The following is a 23,358-nucleotide window of genomic DNA, read 5'->3' as shown; positions in this document are numbered from 1 at the left end:
TTTATTTCAAAAAGAAAAGAGAAAGGACCCAAATAAATAAAATCATGAATGAAAGAGGAGACATCAAACCAACAGCAAAGAAATACAAATAATTATAAGAACATATTATGAGCAACTATATGCCAACAAATTAGACAATCTGAAAGAAATGGATGCATTCCTAGAGATGTATAAACTATCACAACTGAACCAGGAAGAAATAGGAAACCTAAACAGACCCATAATGAACAAAGAAATTAAAGCAGTAATCAAAAATCTCCCAACAAACAAGCGCCCAGGGCCAGATGGCTTCCCAGGGGAATTCTACTAAACATTTAAGAAGAATTAATACCTATTCTTCTGAAACTGTTCCAAAAAATAGAAATGGAAGGAAAACTTCTAAACTCATTTGATGAGGCCAGCATTACCTTGATCCCAAAACCAGACAAAGACCCCATCAAAAAGGAGGATTATAGACCAATATCCCTGATGAACATGGATGCAAAAATCTTACCAAAATACTAGCCAATAGGATCCAAAAGTATATTAAAAGGATTATTAACCATGACCAAGTGGGATTTGCTCCTGGGTTGCAAGGTTGGTTCAACATCTGCAAATCAATCAATGTGATAGCTACATTAATAAAAGAAAAGGACAAGAATCATATGATACTCTTAACAGAAGCAGAAAAAGCATTTGACAAAGTACAGAATCCTTTCTTGATTAAAACTCTTCACAGTGTAGGGATTGAGGGTACATACCTCAATATCATCAAAGCCATCTATGAAAAACCCAAAGCGAATATCATTCCCAATGGGGAAAAACTGAGAGCTTTTCCCCTAAGGTCAGGAACATGGCAGGGATGTGCACTATCACCACTGCTGTTCAACACAGTATTAGAAGTCCTAGCCTTAGCAATCAGACAACAAAAAGAAATAAAAGGCATGTGAATCGGCAAAGAAGTCAAACTATCACTCTTTGCAGATGATATAATACTTTATGTGGAAAACCTGAAAGACTCTATCCCAAATTGCTAGAACTCAAAAAGGAATTCAGTAAAGTGGAAGGATATAAAATCAATGCACAGAATCAGTAGTATTTCTATGCACCAACAATGTGACCGAAGAAAAAGAAATTAAGGAGTCTATCCCATTTACAACTGTTAAAAAAAACAAAACAAAACTGTAAGATACCCAATCTAACCAAGGAAGAAAAGAATCTGTACTCAGAAAACTATAGAATACTCATGAAAGAAATTGAGGAAGACACAAAGAAATGGAAAAATGTTCCATGCTCATGGACTGGAAGAACAAATATTGCAAAAACATCTATGCTACCTAGAGCAATCTACATATTTAACTCAAGCCCTATTAAAATACTATCAACTTTTTTCAAAGAAATGGAACAAATAATCCTAAAATTTGTATGGAATCGGAATAGACTCCAAATAGCCAGAAGAATGTTGAAAAAGAAAACCAAAGCTGGTGGCATCACAATTCTGGACTTCAAGCTCTATTACAAAGCTGTAATCAACAAGACAGCATGGTACTGGCACAAAAACAGACACAAAGAACAATGAAACAGAATAGAAAACTCAGAAATGGACTCTCAACTCTATGGTCAACTAGTCTTTGACAAAGCAGGAAAGAATATCCAATGGAAAAAAGACAATGTCTTCAACAAATGGTGCTGGGAAAATTGGACAGCTACATGCAAAAGAATGAAACTGGACCATTTCCTTATACCACATACAAAAATTTACTCAAAAATGGATGAAAGACCTCAATGTGAGACAGGAATCCATTAATTCCTTGAGAACACAGGCAGCAACCTCCTCATCCTCAGCTGCAGCAACTTCTTGCTAGACATGTTGCCAAAGGCAAGGGAAGCAAGGGCAAAAATGAACTACAGGGACTTCATCAAGATCAAAAGCTTTTGCACAGCAAAGGAAACAGTCAACAAAACCAAAAGACAATGGACAGAATGGAAGAAGATATTTGTAAATGACATATCAGATAAAGGACTAGTATCCAAAATCTGTAAAGAACTTTTTAAACTCAACACCCAAAGAACAAATAATCCAGTCAAGAAATGGGCACAAATAGAAATTCTGTACCCTTTAGCTATCACTCTCTTACCCCCCTCATTCTTCCCGTCCTAAGCAACCATTAATATACTTTCTGTCTATATTAGCTCTTAACTTTAAATCAAAATGAATTTTAAAGGAAAATGAAAGCAGTATTAAAGATAACAAAATTCAAATAAGAATATTAAAGTTTGCTAAAACTAAACTGCTGACATTTGGTTTACTGTTAAAGTTATAGTCTCATATCCAGTTGCACATTACCAGTAATGTGAAGAACATCTGCTCAGAATTATATAAAACATTAAGTCTGAGGTTGATTTAGTACAGTTAGGTCCCATAACTAACCCAAATACAGCAAAGAGCAATCCAAGAATGACAATGTAAATAAGTATCAGTTGTTAATTTTATAAAACTGCCTTGTCCATATGAAAGTTAATAATGTAGCGTTGTTAATTGATATTTGAATCAAACAGGTATCTAATCTGATATCTATTAGAACTAGAAATAGAAACATTTTTCTTTGCATGGGAACTATTATATTATTAGTGATCCGCTGCCCCTACATAGACAAAAATAGGATTCAGTAAATCTGCTGGAATAGCATAGGCTTTTAAAAGTTCAGGGTGCCTCTTAACTCTTAAGTATCACCTAGTAATCCAACTTGTTCTCAGCATCTGGTGCTATGCAAACCACAGTGAAATATCATTAGTACAGAACATGGATATTGTCTGGCTTCAGCTGGCATGAACAAAACTGCAAATATGACAGTAAATGCTATATGAAAAGTATTGAATTCACACAACAAGTTTCTGTTACAAGTTAGCCTCTAAAATGACATGGAAAAATAGTCTTACATAATAACCTTAAGGTAATCGTTGAAATATACACTGTATTTTAAAAAACATAAAAAACTTCCAGTCTCCTAAGAACATATCTATGGATCCCCAAAAAATGAAAAGAAAACCAATGACCGAGGGTCATCAAAGACATGGGCTTAAGCTAAGTTACAAAGAATGAGGATTCAATGAATAAAAGCAAAACCTCTAAAATAAAAGGAAGAGAGGTCATCACAGACACAGAGAATCTGTCCAATATGAAGACATATGGCAAAATAGTAGGAAATAACATTGTGATGAGGGAATTCGTAGGCAGAATATTGCACATGGTTGGAAATAGGAAGCAATTAGAAATTTCAGATAAAAATACCACTTAAAAATAAACTTCTGGGAAGTACAGACTTTAAAGAAGAGCAAAAAGCTTGTATCTCTCAACAAATATTAAGTTTATATCTGAACAGACTATTTTGTTCCAACCCAACTGACATGTGGCAGAAATTAAAAAGAACAACACTAAAAAGAGACTCAAAAAAGAAGCCAATGCTTTAGAAAACTCATTTGGAGAGAGAAAAATATTTTACTATCAAAAAAATTTTAGAAACTAACTATATGATTACTTTCATTCTAGTGTCATATCTGAAAATTATTCTTCATGCTTAGAATATAGAAAGTCTATGTGAGCTTAAGGTAAGGATTTTGCAGTATGATATAACAATGATATGTGAGTATAATGGACTACAGTAAGTTATAAAAATTCTTTTCATCTGTTAATGTCAAGTAAAGTAATTTCTTTCTAATGTTATTTATGATTTAATAATAACCTCACAACTTAGGTTCTTGTTTTACAAAAATGCCAGCATTGACAGAGCAAATAACTTCAAAGATAAATATATGACAGCTACCTTAATCTTTGTTTCCACAATGGAGTCAATGAACACCTATTTTATTTTATTTTTAAAAGATTTTACTTCTTTTCTTTGTGAGAGAGCACAAGCAGGGGAGGGTAGGAGGCAGAGGGAGAAGCAGGCTCCCTGCTGAGCAAGGAACCCAATGTGGGGCTCCATCCCAGGACTCTGGGATCATGACCTGAGCTGAACACAGACGCTTAACCAACTAAGCCACCCAGGCGTCCCTGAATGCCCATTTTAAATAAAACAGTTTATGTAAAGCCTAGTCAGTAAAGATAATTTTTAGGAAAAGGGATTTTGAAAGATGAAGAAAAAAGCAAACACAATTTCCCCCTAAAACAGTCCTGAAAGTTCTTTAAAATTCACATTATAACCTCACTTGATTTATTATTATTCATGAAAAGAACAGGTAATTTTTAAAGTAAAATTTTTCTGTTCTTGATTTTCTTCTTTAAAATTGGCACTTTGAACATAAGATCATTCTACTGGCTTTCTGTCAGAAACAACATGTGCCTCAGACTTCTGTTACCAAGAAAGATCAGGATTTCAATACTACTTGAGAAGTACAGTCTAAAGTCACGTAAAAAAGACAAGCTGACCTATCAGGGGCATGAAATCATGTTCCTAAAAAAATTATCAAATAACTACAAAAATTAAAAACTCATCATTTTTACATGGATGGACCTAGAAGGGTATTATGCTAAGTGAAATAAGTCCGACAAAGACAAACACCATGTGATTTCACTTACATGTGGAATCTAAAAAAACAAAACAAATGAACAAATAAAGAAAAGAAGCAGAAATAGACTCATAAATACAAAGAACAAACTGGTAGTTGTGGGGCGGGGGGAGGCGGGGAATGTGAGGATGAGCAAAAAAATGTGAAGGGGAGTAAGAGATACAGGCTTCCAGTGATGGAAAGAGGAAGTCACAGAGTCAATGGTATTGTAATAATGTATGGTGACATTGTATGGTGACAGATGGTAGCTATACTTGGTGGTGAGCATAGTATAATACACAGAGTTCCTGAATCACCACACTGTACACCTGAACTAATGCAACATTGTGTGTCAAACATATTTCAACTTAAAAAATACATATATTTTTTGCCACAGTCTTAGTCATGAGAATTTTCCTCTTTCACTAGGTAGCAAAGTTATTAACACACTTACTCTTAATTACTCAGGCTAGATACTTTAACATATTAGTGGTGCCAAAAGTTAAATAATTAATGTAAGTACCACATGTTAAGTCTATTGTATAAAATTGGCTTCATTCATTTGTATATAACCAAAGGCTTTAAAATTTTCAACAGCTCTATTACGAAAACATCTTTTCCCACACATTACTAGTTATATAAAGTCCATTTTGGGGCGGGGGGGGGGACAGAGACTATAATAGATACATGTTCTTTGCTTAAAAAAAAAAAAAAATCCGAGTCACAATTTAATTGTTAAGCTGAATTACATCTAGATCTTGAGTTCTACTTCAGGATTATGAAATCCAGGCTAACTTATCTAAATTCTTGCCTTGCCTAAGAGAAAGTTCACACTTACACTATATCATTTATATGAAAACCCTTCTTTAATTTATGTATTATGAGGACATTAGTGAACTAAATTCTATTTGGGAGAACATTTGCAAGTAGCTTTGCCAGCTAGAAAGCGTTGGCTGATCTCTGATAATGGCCAATTGCTGTTGGTCAAGTTGCAGGAGTTTGAGAAGATCCAAAATAATAAGAAATAACTATTTGTGGACTACTTTACTTCTAAAGATATCACATGAATTCACTGTCCTTTTGTCAGTAGGATATCTCTTATTAAATGTTAAGGGTAAGTGGGAATTTCAAAAGATTTTAAGACTAGAATATTTTCTTTAGGAATGTAACACTTTAAGGTTATAATGCAATTTAATGGAGACACACATTCTATTTAAAACTGTCAGCTTTATCTATTGGTTTTCAGAGCCAATTTAACACATAAAAGACAAAAGCCATAATGATTATTGTTGATTTGAAATTGACTTTTTCCCAGTATTTTTCAGTATATTAAATATAATTCAGCATATATGTCTATGGTTACCAGAGGCTCTATTTATAGAAGGCTCTGTGTGTAAAGTTTATTTCTAGGGACCAAGCTTATTTATGTCCCACTTTACAGGACTGACCTTAGAAGGCTAGCTGACAATGTACCCCATAAGCACACACCCTTACAGACCATGAGACGAAAACAGTAAACCTACTCACCAAAAGATACAGACAAAGAGATAGAAGTCTCTGGGTAGCAGGACTGGGAGACAGGGTGAGATGGGACTACTGTATCAGTAATACAAATACAAATACAAATACAAATACAAATACAAATACAAATACAAATACAGTTCACTACTGAGTTCATCAGTGAACTGATGTCATTAGTGGCACTGGAGTTTTTAAACCAGAGTACAGATACTGCTGTGATACAATAAAACTAAATCTGATAAATAAATCTCTAAACCCATACCAGTTAGGATGTTAAATTAGATCATTTTTTAGTTCCTTTCTAGTTGTAAAACTGATGATTCTATCTATATACACTCATCTTTGAAAGCATACAACTAAAGAACAGAGATAAAAATCAATAGGAAAATTTAACAATTATCCCAGATTTAATTTCTTTGAAAAAATATTTATGCCTATGAAGTATGCTATTATTTAAAATATAAAGATCAGCCATTTTTCCAAATCTTCTTTGATCATTATCATGGAAATAAAATCTGAATAAACTGAGAAAAACACAAACAAAACTATCCATATTACCAACTATTACTACCTTAGAACTACAGCATAAACAAGCACTACACTATATCCTGCCTCTTGCAAACGTAACAGAACAATGCATTTCTACAGGAACTCTGAGCCAGACAGCAAAACTTGTGGGGAGAGGGGACAGCGAGTGGGTTGATTTTACTTTTCTTTAACCCTTTTGATGTCAAAGTAAAAAGCTATAAAATGTTATGACATTTGTTTTACTTCCTTTAGGAGGGAATCATTTGCAAAACTACACTCTTATTTTATATGCTTTTAGTTTTCAGTTAGAAAACTTGTTGCTTAATATGCAAATCTCAAACTGGGGGAGGGAGGTAGGAACTGAAGCTCAACAAACACAACAAAATAAAGTTGCTTTGCTATGTTGAGGCTGCCAGGCTTTTTGTTACTCTACTTGAAAGTAAATGTGACTTGTCTGTAGATAGTGCTGCTTCAGCAGTTCCAAATGAATTTCAAGCCTGGGTTCCATATTTTCTCTTTTGTAAGTTTAATGTATTCAGCAATACTGAACTGACAATTTAAATAACTACATTTTTAAACAAACGAAGCATTGATGTTAATGTATGAAAATGGTCCAAATCCCTGGGAGTCTTGGTTCCCACCATTGTTTATTCTGACAACAGGATATAATTGCTTACTTACTTGGCAGCAAATTTAACCATCTGCTTGCTTGCATGGTCTCCCACAGCCACGAGCGCCTGGACATTAAACTGCTGCTGACGTAGGACCAAGAAACACTGCTTTCCTGAATAAGACAGAAAGAACACAAGTATATTAAGGACATGCTACTTCAAGTTTTTACAAAGAAAAATGTTTCTGTACTTTAAAACTGAGCCACAATTTACTATACTCATCAGGCACGTACATATGTGTATCCAGCTTCCATTATACTCATACTGTTGACAAGCTTTAAAGAAACCCAAGTTCCCTCTATGGTAATGAACTTACCATAATTCCCTCTATGATAATGAAAATGTTTTTAACATGTTATGAGAACACAGGCAAATCACCAATTTCAAAAAAATATTATAAATCAGAAAATTATTTTGTCATTGCATTGATTAAACAATTTCAAGTAACTTCAGATCACTTTAAACATTCATTCAGTATCAAGTGTACACAGGCAAAGGCACTGTGCTAACCACTATGGGATCTTCAATGATGAAACCACAGAAGTGCTAATAAAGTGCTTAGTACTGAGAACACAAGCATTCTGTGCAGGTGGTCCATTTTACTTCTCACCAAAGTATATTTTAAAGAGCACCTAGAAAGACAGGTTAATTTCGTCCATGTTCTATTTTCCTCTGTTTTCCCTTATCATCTTCCCTGTCCTTTTCCTAAGAGTTCCACATTTTCCTCTTTACTTAAATTTTTTTTTTTTTTTTTTTTTTTAGGATTTTATTTGATAGTGAGAGAGAGCGAGAGCACAAGAGAGCACAGGCTGGGAAAGCTGCAGAAGGAGAGGGAGAAGCAGGCTCCATGCTGAGCAGGGAGCCCAACACAGGGCTCAAAGCAGGGCTCTATCTCAGTAGCCTAGGATCATGGCCTGAGCCAAAGGCAGATGCTTAACCAACTGAGCCACCCAGATGCTTCTCCAAATAACTTACTTTGCATATAAAAGATCATTCCATTTATCCTCTATAATCAGTTTTATTTTTACATATTGTGGGTCTCCCCTCTTTTCATAAGGAACTGCCATTCCCTATTCTTAATAGGGAAATATTAAAAATATCAAAATACCAAAAAATATTATTCATAATATTCAGTGACTATCCTTGTGACATCCTTTTCCTCTAAAGCAGACTCTTTTTAAGTCTCTGATCAAGTTTTGGGAAATTACTTCCTCATAAAATGAGTTAAATCTTTACAAGACCACTTTTCTTATCAGATTGTTTTATAGAATATCAAAAGATTTCAAAAAAATCTTTCAAAAAATTTTAAAATCCTTGCAACCCCGCCCCAAAATGCAAGCAGATTTATAATCATTACTTTCAACATACAGTATTTTGAAACACAAATCAGACCACAATCATGAGTCTAAAAAAAGAAAAGAAAAAAGGTTGTAAACAAAGTGCCAACAGAAACACAATCTATGGACTTCAGAGTAATATATGACTGACATATTTTTAAGCACCAAATACACACTTATTTTCCCTTTCCTTTGAAGTATGATTCAGTCATAAAGTAAAATCTTAAAAAAGAAAGTTACACATTCTAAACACATTCAAGGGGATTTAAAGATACTGAATGGATAAAGATTGTTACCGTGGAGAAATCTGCAGATGGATCAAAATAACATTATCCTTGGAACTACTAAAAGCAGAGAATGTTTGAGAAACTTTTAACAGAATGTTTTTGTGAAATGGAAGGGAATGTGATTTAGTAAGTATATTAGCTGCTCTACTAGTGCAGATAGGCAGCAATGACCTAGCTGCACTACAAAGCCATGCTGTGATGAACTCCAATGCTATAGGAAAGACCTTGAGAGAATGGAGCTCTACAGGACTTACAAAAACAGCACATGAAAATGTCTCTTGGTCAGCACTAGGGGGTAACACTTTGTGTAAGGGTTGGTAAAGAGTAAAAAGCTTTGAAATCAAAAGACCTAGGATCCTATCCTGTCACTTCCTAGGAAGGGGCCTGAGGGAAAATTACTAAATTACTTTATGCCTTAGTTCTTCATCTGCAAAATGGAGAAAGTAATAGTATGCTTTTCATGTTTTTTTTCCCCCTATAATCTTGAGGATTATACAGGTAATATATTTAGAGTTGTGACACACCCAATTAATATTATTAATTAATGTTAATTGTTATTAATAGCACCACTGCCACTGGCTCTTTATTTGATTGATTACCACTCCAATTTCACATTTGGATTACAGTGTGCAACAATCATGCCAGGTGCTGGGAACACAAAGTAAATATTTGATAGACAGTCATGATAGACTATTTTGTAAAGAAAGTGATAAAGCCACATAAAGCATAATCCCAATTTTGTCTAAGTATATTAAAATTGACTGTGTAGAGAAAAAAAAAACACCAAAATGTGAATTTGATTGGCTAGGTAAAAACCACCACAATGTGGCCACTAACAGATGTGAAATTATAGGAAATTATGCTGTTCTTTGTATTTTGGGGTTTTTTCCCCTGAACTTTCTACAATAAGCATGTACTATTTTTCTAATCAGAAAAAATACTTTTTAAGAGAATAATACAATCGGGGAGGTAGATATAGAAGAAATGTAAGGGCTGAAAGGAAATCTTGGCCATCTTCAAGATTTAACACAAATAGTATGTAGAACCTGAGGGCGTTGTAGGAGACTAAATATAGGACAAAATATGCTCTCAAAGATTAGACTTCACTGCTAGGGAAAACAAATCAAGAAATCATTGGTAATGGGTGGAGTAAAGATTGTTCACTGTTCCCTTTTAATGTTTAATGTGCTTATTGTATATAATTCTAAATATTAAACCTCTTATTTTTTGAAAAAAGAAACAGATGGAAGGGAGGGAGGTAAGTAGTAAACCAGCACCATGAGGTATTATATAAACCTACAAGTAAGAATGTATCAGCACAAAAACACCCAGATCAGTGGAACAGAAAAATAAACTCAAAATAGACTTTATTAGAGAAGAGAAATTCTAATTCTAGATAGAATTCAGGAAATTAAAAAAAAAACCAACAAGTAAAAAAACTGAGTGAAAAATGAAGTTGAATATTAAACTGTACAAAAAGAGAAGGGGAGACCTTTCCAAGTATAAAAGTTACAGAATATCAATACACAAAAAACTGAAAGTTTCCGTAGTGTAGTGGTTATCACGTTCGCCTCACACAAAAAACTGAAACACTGGGAAAAACCATTTGCTAAATGACTTACAACCTATATGAGTTAACATCTTTAACATATAGAGATCATAAAGATTTATAAGTAAAGGACATTGAGATTCCAACAGGTAAATAGGCAATAAACTATAACAAATCATTTGAAAGAAAAAGCCTGAGTAGGTAAATATAAGGGAAAAAAATGAAGATAATGCAAGTTGAAGCAAACAATGATGACACATAATTTACCTCTCAAATTAGCAGAGATTTTAAAAATATATAATGTTATTTAATGCTTGGGAGAATTAAGTGAAAACTGTTTCTCCGTAAGTTGCTGATGGCAAGGTAAACTTGCATTTTCTTTTGGAGAATCACTTGGCAATGAGCATTAAAAGCTTAAAATCGTTCTCTTTGTTTCAAGAAGTGTATTTCTTAGAAAGTATGTTAAGGGGGCACCTGGGTGGCTCAGCTGGTAAAGCGATTGCCTTCAGCTCAGGTCATGATCCTGGGGGGGTCTGGCTTGCAGCTCAGCGGGGAGTCTGCTTCTCCTGCTCCTTCTGCCCCTCCCACTCCCCCTGTTCATGCTGTCTTAAATAAATTTTTTTTTTTTAAAAAAATGTATGTTAAGGAAATTGAGTATGGAAAGAGTCACAGTGACAAAGATGTTCACAGCACTATTATTTGTATAAAAGCATTGAAGCTCTATTATTATTTATTTAAGCAGTCTTTATTAGTGGAGTGATCTACATGTGACTTCAATGCTATGGTTCCCAGGTTTCTGGTGTTCAAAGCACTTCAAATACTAGAGCCTTGATAGTCTACTCAAAAAGATTTTTAAAAGACTTAAAAATCCCACAAAAATCCAGTACTGGTTTCCTGGTAAGTAGACCTGTCCACTCAGACTTCTATCAAGTTCTTTTGATACCAAGTTCTTGGCTGTTAGTAAACAAAGTTGTTCCTTCCTTGGTTCTGGTTGGTGATACACAGCACTGCATGACCTGCTTTGTTCCAACTTTTGCAAGGCACTATCTGGTGAGTGATAACAGGGAGCAGCATGCAAACTGCCATCGCTTTTATATAAATTTAAAAAACAAAGAATATACTCATGCTTGTAAATCCATTTTTTTCCCCTGGAAGGATACACAAGAAACAACAGTGGTTATTTTGGGGGGGGAAGAGAGTGAGATGAGATGGATAAGTTGGAATTGTGAGACTTCTGGTTTTTCCTTTTGTATTTTTTTTTTTTTTTAAGATTTTTAAATTTACCTATGTGAGAGAAAGAGAAAGAGTGAGAAAGCAAATATGAGCAGGGAGAGGGGCAGAGAAGAAGCAAATTCTAGGCTGAGCAGGGAGCCCGATGTGGGACTCAATCCCAGGACCCTGGAACTACCACCTGAGCTGAAGGCAGATGCTTAACTGACTGAGTCACCCAGGTTCCCTTTCCTTTTATATCTTTTTTGAACCTTTAGAATTTTAATTTTTACTATATCCACACATTATCTTTTATTCTAAGAAGTAAATATGTAATTTCTCACTTTAGCAAAAAAGTCCTTTTTGTCTAAGTTAGTATTGGAATTTTATAAGACAGACTAATCAACTGCTAAATATTACTCATCTTTCTTCTTGGAACCTGCCAACCAGGAGACAGTTTATACAAAGGAAGATAAAGTCAATGTTCAAAATAGCTGAATGAATTTGCTATTTTTAGGTATTTTAAATTTGGCTCCTTAACAGTTAAGAATTTGTCTTGCATTTTGATTCTCAAGTTTTTAGAAGAGGTAGTTTATTCCTTAAGTTTACACAAGAATTCTGTTTCAGAAAAATGTAAAGTTTGATAACTTTTATAGCACCTGGTCCATTCTTTATTTCTAAGCTGAAGAACATGATCACAGTCAGGACAAAAAAGCTCACCCCCATCTCCATTATGGTGATAGCTCAGTAATGAAGCAGACTTTTGTGGGAGAACTACATTATCCAAGATGTGAGGCAATCTTATGTTTTCATCTCTTCCTACTGTATTTTAGCTTGCCAAGTTCCTGAATTCATCATTTAGATAATATATCTTAACTTCCTAATACCCAACATTAACATTTTTCCTCATCATTTATGTTAATCCATTACTGAACAGAACGGCAAAGACCTAAATGTTTTAAAGTTACTTTCCGTTTGTTATTTCCCCTGAAATATTCTTGTATGTACATAAATTTAGGTTCTAAACTATCTGATAACCAAAATAAACTAGCTATTTTGGAAGAACAAGTAAGATTTCAGAAAGGATGGTACTGAAGAACTATTTTGTGTCAATGACTTCAATGTAGTATACACAAAATTTGAAAGGAGCCACAGATATTTCAATTACTCTTTCAATATGCAAGGTTAAGCTCATAAGCTTTCACAGTCTAAAGAAATGAATTTTAAGTGTATCACCAAGAGTTAAAAATTTCTCCTTGCTCCTGTATAAACCACCTGATTTTAGGGATAGGATCCATAAACCTAGTAAGAAATCTGATTTAATGTTTAAAAATGTATGAAATACTACCATTAAGAATATGTTATAAACAGATTTTGGTTTTTTTGGACATAACAGGATTCTAGTTGTCATGCTTCTGACACTATGATTTTGACACTTCCATTTCCTTATTTGTGGTTTTCTGGAGCTTTGCTCTACTTGAAATCGCTAGCATGGGTTATTTCACCCAAGCCCAGTTTTAACGTGCTACAACTTTTGGAGTTAAGGCACCTAAAAGCTTCCAAGTAAGTCATATTTACTGGTAATTTTTCCTATGTAAAGAAGAAGGGAGTAGGGTTTTGCGAATTTAAACCATAAGATTTTATTTATTTCTTTAGATCATCTATTTTTTTTTAAAGATTTTATTTATTTGAGAGAAAGATAGAGAAAGCAAGCAAGTGGGCAGAAGCAGGGGGAGTGGCAGACAGAGCGAGAAGCAGGCTTTCCGCAAAGCAGAGAGCCTGATGCGGAACTCGATCCCAGGACCCCGGGATCATGACGTGAGCCCAAGGCAGCCACACAGGCGCCCCTAGATAATCTACTCTGGCAGAAATAAGAAATGTTGATGATCGTTATTGGTAACAACATAGGGAAAGTGGTACTGTCACATACTTTCGGGAGTATTAACTGAGCAGTTTTTTGGGAGGATAATCTGGCATAAGACATTTTAAATATGCATACATATGCCCTTCAACCCAACAGTTTCACTTCTAGTGATCTACCTTGGAGCAATACTGCCTTATGTAGACCTGTAACTAGAATTATGGAAAGATCTCCAAGAAACAGCGCTAACTGAAAATTTAGAAAGTTGCAAAATAACAAATAAAATAGATCAGTTACACAAAATAAGACAAGTTAAAAGTCACATGAACAAAACAAAAACCTTTATATATATGAATATGTGCAGATGAGCATTACAAAGAAAGATTTTTAGAGACACTGAACAAATTACGAATAATTAACAGAAAGGCTGAGGCAGAGGATAAGGTATAGAGAAGAAAAAAAAGGAGTATCACTTCTGTATTTTCCAAAAAATTTATGTAAAGATATTAATGTATGACTTGGGTAACTTACATCTTAAACACAGATACACATATATATACACACTTAAAAACAAAATAGTAAGATTTTCCAATAAAAAATGATGAAAAGCAGATTAATGTAAAATTCCAAGGGAAAAAACACTGAAAACTAACCTCGTACTATACTAAAAGAATACTACCCACACCTTTGCCAAATTGTTTATTCCAAGAATCCAAAAATGGTTCAATATTAAGAAATCCAACTACTATAAATCATTACAATTACAAAGAGTTGATTTGTTATTTGTGATGGTTACATTCTATAAAGTCAGCAGGAATAATTTGCAAACATCAAGCCATTGCTCCTAAGGGAAATACAAGGTTAGGTTCCCGTGAGCCTCTGGTCACAATATTTTCACCAGTCCATCAATATATAACCTTGTTTTGTGGATATTTCTTTTTGAAGTCACACTGTTTAATATATATTGTTGATTCATTAACATTGAACTCAACGGCCAACAGTACTGTAACTCATGCTGGAATGAAGCTTATCTAATACATGTACTTTCTCTGCAAGGCATAAGCCTTCTTGCACTTAGGAACACTAGAAAGTACTTTAACATTACCCTTGGTGCCTACTGTAAACAGCCATATCACCAACAAAAAGCACAAAACTATGAAGAATCTGGCATTAAATAGATCATAAAAGAACATTTGTTCATGAGAGCTGATACAAGAAGGTAGAGCTTCACTGTTTGACCTCAGCTGGGAACATATGCATTGGGCAAACTCAAGTTTTTGGTCTCTCTGCACATGACCATGTCTGGCATTTCTGTGAATGACAGTGAAAAGTGCTACAGATATTGATTTTGGGGTTACAACTACATTGTAGCAAGCAGGACTATTTGCAAATACACAATACATGAATAGAGAGGATCAACTACATTTTAATTTTTTATTATATGGAAAATTTCAAAAAACACAAAAGCAGAGAGAATAGTATATGAAGCTCTATATAAATACACTCAACACAATTAAATTTCAAGGGAAAAAAACTGATGAAAAAGGTCTAGTAAAATTTAACATCTATTTCTGATAACAGAAAATTTGGACTAGAAAACTTCTTTTAATCTAGTCTTTAAACTCTGGCATTGTTTTCTAATGACGTTTTATGCAGAACATCCAAAGTCATGAAATAACTCATCAGGAGTTTAAATCTCTGCTGTTTGAAAAATTCTTCATTGAGGGAATCCCCGTAGTACTGGAGAATCTACTAATCATTGCAAAGAGAAACAAAAAATAAGAGAAACATTTGAAAGAAAAGGACAAAAGGATCATTATTTGTAAGTGATAACAATATCTACCTATAATCCCCATGTACTTCAGTAATTATCAACTCATGGCACTCTTGTTTCAGCTTTATCAATCCTCATATCCCTCGATTCCCGTACTACTGTGAAGCAAATTTCAACCACATTATTTCACCAATACATAATTTGTATGGATACCTGAGATAAGATCTTTTTAAAAATAACATTACCACAGTACTATTATCTCAACTTCAAAAGATAAATTTTTTAACATCAAACATCCAGCCAATGTTCAAATTTCTGAGAGTCTCAAGTATCCTTCCTTCCTTCATTTAACTATGTATTTAACTTCTGATCCAAGCAAGTGACCGTTGAGAGATAAAGTTCTTAAGTCCATCCCTTCCTTTTCAATTTATTTGTCTAAGAGATGAGGTCATTTTTGCCCAGTAGTTTCCTATAGTCTAGATTTTGCTGATTGCATCCTCACTGCTACTTAACATATTCCTTTGTCCTGTGTTTTTCCTTTAAGTTGGTTGTTAGATCTAAATGCTGCATGAGATTCAGGTACAATTTTTTGGGCAAGACTAGTGCATTGGTGGTGTTGAGTTCTTTCATGAACAGATATAAAATATTTCTGGTTGTCTATTGTGTTATTAGCAGTCAGTGGTGATGAATGCCTGGGTAATTTACTAGGGGCAAAACGATGAAGTTCTAACATGCTTTTTTTCCATTTTATTAGCTGGAATACTACTCCAGCAACTTCCCCCTAACTACCATTTGGTTAGCCAGTGATATACAATTCATACAGAAATTGTATGAATTTCTTTTACTTTCTCTTTATTTACCAGTTTTCAAAATAATAAGCTTGTTTCGCTGGTGACCAACCAGGTTTTCTGCCTGTCTTAGCATCATTATAAATTTATGGATTTAAAAATAGCTGATGTGTTTCAATTCAATGCAGTTATCCTTATTGATTCTCAAAATTGGTCCATCTAGGGGATGCAAGCAAACAGAAATATTCTTGGTTCAGGCGTAAATGTAGCATGCATGGTATCTTTTCATTTGCTAAATCACTATATTTAGGAAACATACAAAGGCTTCCAGTCTAATGGGAAAAAGACAACTAAATGAAGGCTTAAAATACAATGTGATTATCTTTTGGTAGAATAAATGGCCCAAACTTTCAGAAAGGTAAATCAACATTTTTTTTTTTAAAGATTTTATTTATTTGACAGAGAGAGATCACAAGTAGACGGAGAGGAAGGCAGAGAGAGAGAGAGGGAAGCAGGCTTCTTGCTGAGCAGAGAGCCTGATGTGGGACTTGATCCCAGGACCCTGATATCATGACCTGAGCCAAAGGCAGCGGCTTAACCCACTGAGCCACCCAGGCGCCCCTAAATCAACATTTTTGAAAAAAAAAAACTCCACCAGTTTTCTCAAAGTCCAACAGTACTCAGCTATTTGGGGGGGGGGGAGTACATTGGAAGAGCAAACTTTTAGTTGTAGTAGTCTTGAGAGTAAGATATATGCATATGTACATGAGATATATGTATAAAATGGTGCATATTAATTCTATAATAAAGATTTTAAAACAAGAAATGTAACATAGAATGAATTAGATAGCACAGAAGTAATAAGCTCTGCTTGGGAGACTAAGTCTCTTAGAAAACTACCACATTCTGTTCATATTCTACCAATTACTATGAGTTCTTGGGTGAGTAGCTTTATTATTTGAAGCGTCAGTATATTCATTTACAAAGTGGAGTAACAAAGCCTGTTCTACCTACTTCACAAATTTGTAGGAATGATCAAATGTGAAAAAATGTGTGAAAAAGCATAAACATTATAAACTAATCTTAACTGTCAATACTTTTAGACAATTTTGAACACTAGGCTAGAGCAATTTTATGTAAGGAACAGGCCTGTCTAAACAACCCTAATCTTTCTTCTTTGTTAATGCTAAATTCTTAGTAGTGACAGAACTTTCTAGTGACAAAAATATTCTGTATTTGTGCTGTATTTGGGAGCCACTAGCCATTGTGGCTATTAAGATTCAAATTACAGCTAGTGACTTGAACTATTAAATTTAAATTTAAATAGTTATATGTAGCCAGTGGTCACTGTATTGGACAGCCTAAACTTAGACTTATTTCTTTGTTACCTATCTTGCTATCTAAATATTATAAACATAAGAGTGTTAACATATGAAAAGCTTCTCAAACATACTCTTCACTTAAAAAAATTTAAACTTTTGGGGTGCCTGGGTGGTTCGCTCGGTTAAGTGTCCCATATTTTATTCCAGCTTGAGTCATCATCTCAGGGTTGTGAGAGAGAAGCCTGTGTTGGGCTCTGCACTCAGTGTGCAGCCTGCTTGGGATTCTCTCTCTCTCTCCCCCCTCACCCAACTCCCACCCAAAAAAACACAAAAAAACAAAACTTTAAACTTTTTTTTTTAATTTAAAGATTTTATTTATTTATTTGACAGAGAGATCACAAGTAGACAGAGAGGCAGGCAGAGAGAGGGAGGGAAGCAGGCTCCCTGCTGAGCAGAGAGCCGGATGTGGGACTTGATCCCAGGACCCTGAGATCATGACCTGAGCCGAAGGCAGCGGCTTAACCCACTGAGCCACCCAGGCGCCCCAAAACTTTAAACTTTTGAGTGATGCTAGAAAAGTACCTTAAAGTCTTAGATTTAATCTGAGTCTTTAAGGTCAAATTGTTTTTAAGGATGTCATTTATTAATTTTTTTTTTTTAAAGTAGGCTCTACGCCCACAGGTGAGCCCAACACGGGGCTTGAACCCACAAGCTGGAGATCAAGACTAAGGCTGAGATCAAGAGTCAGTGTTTAGCCAACTGAGGCATCCAGACATCCCAAGGATGTCCTGTAAGAACCTAAACATGGATTAATGCTTCACAGTGATTTAAGAAAAGAAAACAGATGTTTTTGTTTTGTTTTTAAAGATTTATTTTGGTCTATGAGGAATTTGCAAAACAAAAAATTCAGAGTCCTTACCAAAAGGACCTGAAATCAATCTTACCTTTAGCTCTACTTGTATGAACCCTTGCACGCACCCAAATAACTTCATCAGCTTTGTGTACTGTCAAGTCACTAACCCGAACCAAAACTCGATCTGCAGCAAATAAATAAAACAATTTTGCATTCAGAATTTACAAAGTTATAACTATTTTGGTTTAGCAGCTAGCATAAGTACTTGGTATTATCTTAAGTAATTTTCAATCTCCGACAACACCTTCTTTTCTATCATTCTCTATATGTAATCTGCTTCAAGTTTTATGAATTGTACTATGTACGTCTCTAAAATCTATCCAGTTCTTTCATCTTCATTGCTACCATCTCAAACCAAAGTACCGTTTGGTTTACCTAAAACACAGCAACAACCTTATAATTGGCATTCCCCTGATACCCTAACTCAGGCTACACTGGAGTCAAAGAGATAGTTTCAAAATGCAATCTCTTGAATACTTCAATGACTTATAGGGCCAAATACAGACTGTCTTCACCTGCCTTTGCCTAAATGCACATGATATTTTCCCTTGCCTGCGATAGTATGTAAGTCAATCATACATGGGAGGATTTTCTGCTAGGACTGGATAGTCATGGTACCAGGACACGGAGAATGATCCAGGGAAGGCATTTTCCTCAAAATGAACTAATCAAAGTCCTTCTGTGGGACTTAGTATAGAGACATAGGAATGAAGCTCTCTTTCCTGGGGTTTCTGAGCCGAGATGGTATAGGCTGGGGCTGCAGCCACTATCTTTCCCAGTACTGTAGATGGAAGGACAAGAGAATAAGCCAACAACCTACAGGAGGTAGAGCCAAAAAGTAAAGAGGAAGTGTAGATGCTGCTTGAGCCTCTAGATTCAATTATGCTGAATGCTATCTCATACTTTGTTTCCTATAATTATGTGAGCCAATAAATTCTCTTTTTGGCTGTGAGCCCCCAATGCTAATAACAAAATACTGTATTTATCCAGAAATCCCAGAAACAGGAAAACTGTGACAAAATAACTACTATGTCCAGATAGTGATATAAGGCAATCGTGATCCAGAAGTGATCCAGAAATCATTTTATTTTAAATAGGCTTCCCTCTCTCTCTCTGCCTGCCTCTCTGTCTACTTGTGGTCTCTATCTATCAAATAAATAAATAAAATCTTTAAAAAAAAAAAAGGCAATAATGAATATCAAATAAATATTTAAGTATTAATTAAAAACAGTAACAGACATGACATCAAAACATCAAGAGTAATAAAAGATATCTATTCTCAAGAGTTACATTGCCTAATTTTTTTTTTAAAGATTTTATTTATTTATTTGACAGAGAGAGATCACAAGTAGACAGAGAGGCAAGCAGAGAGAGAGAGGAGGAAGCAGGCTCCCCGCTGAGCAGAGAGCCCGATGCGGGACTCGATCCCAGGACCCTGAGATCATGACCTGAGCCGAAGGCAGCGGCTTAACCCACTGAGCCACCCAGGCGCCCACATTGCCTAATTATAACCAAATTTGTCAATATATCATGCAGCAAAACCTAATTATTATTACTAAAAATACCTCTGGGAAGACATTATAATGGAATCAAATTATAAATCTGTTTTACACACTTTGCTAAATGTATTTATAGCTTCTCTCTTGAAGCAAAGATGCAGCTTAGAGAGTATTTGATTTATAGAACACCATGGTTCTCATTGCCAGAAACAAAGTGAAAGAACGAGGAATTTCTAAGCCATGAGGTATCACGGGAAAATTTCTGCAGAACACTGCCAACAGACTTTATAAATTAAGCCAACTTCCAAATCTATTGTGTGAACTCAGTCAAAAGAAAGTGTGAAAGAGAAAAGACAGACAAAGCAGCATAAAATCTTAAAACACAAATCTGAAGATGTCAAGACTGAAAAAGCAAATGACTTACTAATCAGTCAAAACTCAAAACCAAATGAAACAAGAGTAACATAAATCTAAAAGAATGAGTTTATAAATAAATGGCGTAATTAGAGTAATTTTTAAAGTACTTTTTAAAAAAAGATTTTATTTATTTATTTGAGAGAGAATGAGAGAGATCACAGAGGGAGAGGGAGAGGAAGAGGGAGAAGCAGACTCTCCACTGAGCAGAGAGCCTGATGAGGTATGGGGTATGGGGCTCGGAGCTCCCTCAGATCCCTCCGGATCTCAGGACCCAGAGATCACGACCTGAGCCCAAGACAGACGCTTAATCGACTGGGCCACCCAGATGCCCCTTAATACTACTTTTGGAAACGAAGAGTACCATTCCTTCTTTTCTCTAGCATTCCAACTAATTAGCACAGGGGTTCTCAACATTCAGCATATCCACAAATACTTAAGACACATGTTACACTCTCACCAGTATGACTGGCTGAGACAATGATCAGAGGCAGCAGTATTTCAGTTTGAAAATCTGCCGCCTCTTCCACACTTTTAAGTTACTAGCATTAGAACAAAGGAATTTGGAGAAATGGAAGCACATGCAAAGAAAACTGCATGTTGAACCAAGTATTAGGATTTTAGCAGAGATAAACCAAAGGCAGAATTTTCTTATTATAGTACTGTAACCAGGAGACATACATTGTTTATTACCACCCCTCCCCTGCTCTGGCCCACCCCATGAGAAGAAATTTTAAGTGGAAGACAGTAGTGTGGCTTTGCCAGCCAAATGGGAACTGTACCACAATAGGTGATTGGGGCTCATGTAAAAGACTGAAGCTCCAGTGAGCTTCTTTGTTATAGTTCAAGGAAGTCCAATTCAGGAAGATGTTGAAGCTGAAAAAAAGTCTCTAATACCCCTCCTGCTTGTCCTGGCAGGGGAATGTTATCTTCTATACTGTTTGTATTCCATTTTATACTAAACTATTTTACTCCACCATCTTTGCTTTTGGAGACTGTTTATTCTTAGCAAACCATGTCTTATATTGTATATTGTACTTCCCAAGAAAGTTGAGAAGTAAAAGTTATTTTGTGGCAGTGCAATAAATTGAATCCCAAAGTACAATTAAACTGACCTGGAGGCTTACTTCCGAAACATAAAATTCACAGGCAGGCTTCTAAATCAGAAGTACATAAAGAAAGAAAGAAAAAGAGAGAGAGAGAGAGAGAGAGAGAGAAGAGAGAAAGAAGTACTTAGTACTTCCAATGGGCCAGAACTTAAAGGTTTGCAATTGTACCAAAGTTTGAATGATTTGGGGTGTCTACCAAAAGAAAAGTGATTGTTAAATAGTTGAGGGTAAGATAAGTCTGCTGAAATTCCACACAAATATATAAAAATACAAACAAAAGGAGGAAATAACTAGAAACAGAAAACCTACAGGTCTGAGAGAAACAGCATGTGACAAGTCAATTTCAAAGAAATATAATAAAGTGAAGGGGAAAAAGGAAAGGAGGTCGCTCTGTAAAATATGCAAAAAGGTTGCGTATAATGAAGGAGTTAATATTAACCATTCTTTTTTATCTCCTAGGCTAGAGCTAAATTTTAGTTAAATTTTGTACCTTACCCTTTTAATATAATCTACCACTTAAAGTAAACTTTTGCTATATTTTTCTTCCCTTTCTAGAGTAGTAACCCTAGACTGAAAATGATTATGCAGGTTATCATTTAACCTTTTCAGAGTTATGCCACGCTTACTTAACTTCATGAAGAGCTTTCCTGGAATTAGGAGGGGAAAAAAAAAAAAGAGGCTTAATTATCAAATAGCTACTGACCTGGTTTTTCTTGTGATTGTATCATTGAAGATATTCCATATCTTTCTTTAGCATAATCCTACAAAAAATGGTTTTGGATTATGACTTTTTATTTAGACACGAATAGCACAATATACACATACATACAAATAACAGAATATAAAAATGAATTCATCTTAACCTTCAGGACCATTTTATTAATTTAGGGAATTGGTAGTTTTAAAGTGTGGAAATCTGCTGTATCATTTACCTATATGCAGAAAAAGTTTCTTTTGTTTTGAAGATCATGAGTCCTGGATGGATATATCATACACAACAGCACTCAAAGATAAAATTTTCACACATAAACAACACATCTTAACTATCTTCTTCAAAAAGAACATTAAATGACTTCAAAGCAGGGATATAAATTTCCTCTGTGAAGGGAGTAGGATGAAGTAACATAGTTTTATTAACTTCCTATTACAGGAAGAGATGTTCAAAGAGAACCAACATTTTTGGGTAAGTTTTCTGAGCACCAGATGTCCTCAGTTTTTAGAAATTGAGATGTTGAATATAAACCACTACAACTTTGTAAAATGGCAAAAAATATTCACCAGCTTCCTGTTTCTAAAACTACCTTCAGCATACAGGGTTGGAAGGGGTTAAAAATGGACACTATCTAATTTCTTATTACATTTTAAAGAGCAGGAAACAGGGTATCTATGGTACAGACTATAAACAACAAACCATACTTACAGAAGAGATAAGTGGCCTTTTATTTTAATCTCACTACACTTTTAAAATGTTATCTTAAGATCCTTCTAGCTAGAAAATGACATAATTCCACCACAATGTCTACCTTATTATCTAGACCTATGCTATCTGCAAGGGAACGTAGTTTATATAATTAGATCAAGAATAAGCAAAAATAGGGGCGCCTGGGTGGCTCAGTGGATTGAGCCGCTGCCTTCGGCTCAGGTCATGATCTCGGGGTCCTGGGATCGAGTCCCGCGTCGGGCTCTCTGCTCAGCAGGGAGCCTGCTTCCCTCTCTCTCTCTGCCTGCCTCTCTGTCAACTGTGATCTCTCTCTGTCAAATAAATAAATAAAAATGTTAAAAAAAAAAAAAGAATAAGCAAAAATAATTTCCTTAGCTTTTATAAGGTATTTTAAGGAAGCAATTAGTTTCTGTCACTCTATAGCTATCTGCTGGATTACTCTCCTTTAGATCTGGCAGACACTGGAGTTTATATCAAAATAAACCACATGTTAAGGTGAGTACTGAACAATTTTTTTTTCAAATTAAAAAAAAATACACCTTGGGGCACCTGGGTGGCTCAGTGGGTTAAGCTGCTGCCTTCGGCTCAGGTCATGGTCTTAGGGTCCT

At 35.0% G+C, this 23,358-nt stretch overlaps 1 protein-coding gene and 1 long non-coding RNA gene across 3 annotated transcripts in view; both read right to left on the bottom strand.

Annotated features, from left to right (window-relative positions):
- The window catches only part of DARS1 (aspartyl-tRNA synthetase 1), a 67,989-nt gene that overhangs the window by 43,362 nt on the left and 1,269 nt on the right, over positions 1-23,358 (bottom strand). For both annotated transcript variants that reach the window (XM_047722498.1, XM_047722499.1), the window contains exons 2-4: positions 22,013-22,070; positions 18,319-18,411; positions 7,258-7,360 (exon numbers count right to left, since the gene is read on the bottom strand). In XM_047722498.1, coding sequence (XP_047578454.1) covers positions 7,258-7,360; positions 18,319-18,411; positions 22,013-22,070 — 254 coding nt within the window. The remainder of the gene's footprint in view (positions 1-7,257; positions 7,361-18,318; positions 18,412-22,012; positions 22,071-23,358) is intronic.
- Positions 13,810-17,612, bottom strand: LOC125095929 (uncharacterized). Its single transcript, XR_007126009.1, has 2 exons — positions 16,708-17,612; positions 13,810-15,242 (listed from the first exon to the last, which is right to left on the bottom strand). It is a non-coding gene; the product is annotated as an uncharacterized LOC125095929 (long non-coding RNA).

This window comes from Lutra lutra, chromosome 3, assembly GCF_902655055.1.
Source record: "Lutra lutra chromosome 3, mLutLut1.2, whole genome shotgun sequence".
Taxonomy (NCBI): domain Eukaryota; kingdom Metazoa; phylum Chordata; class Mammalia; order Carnivora; family Mustelidae; genus Lutra; species Lutra lutra.
This window is presented reverse-complemented; position numbering and strand designations above follow the sequence as displayed.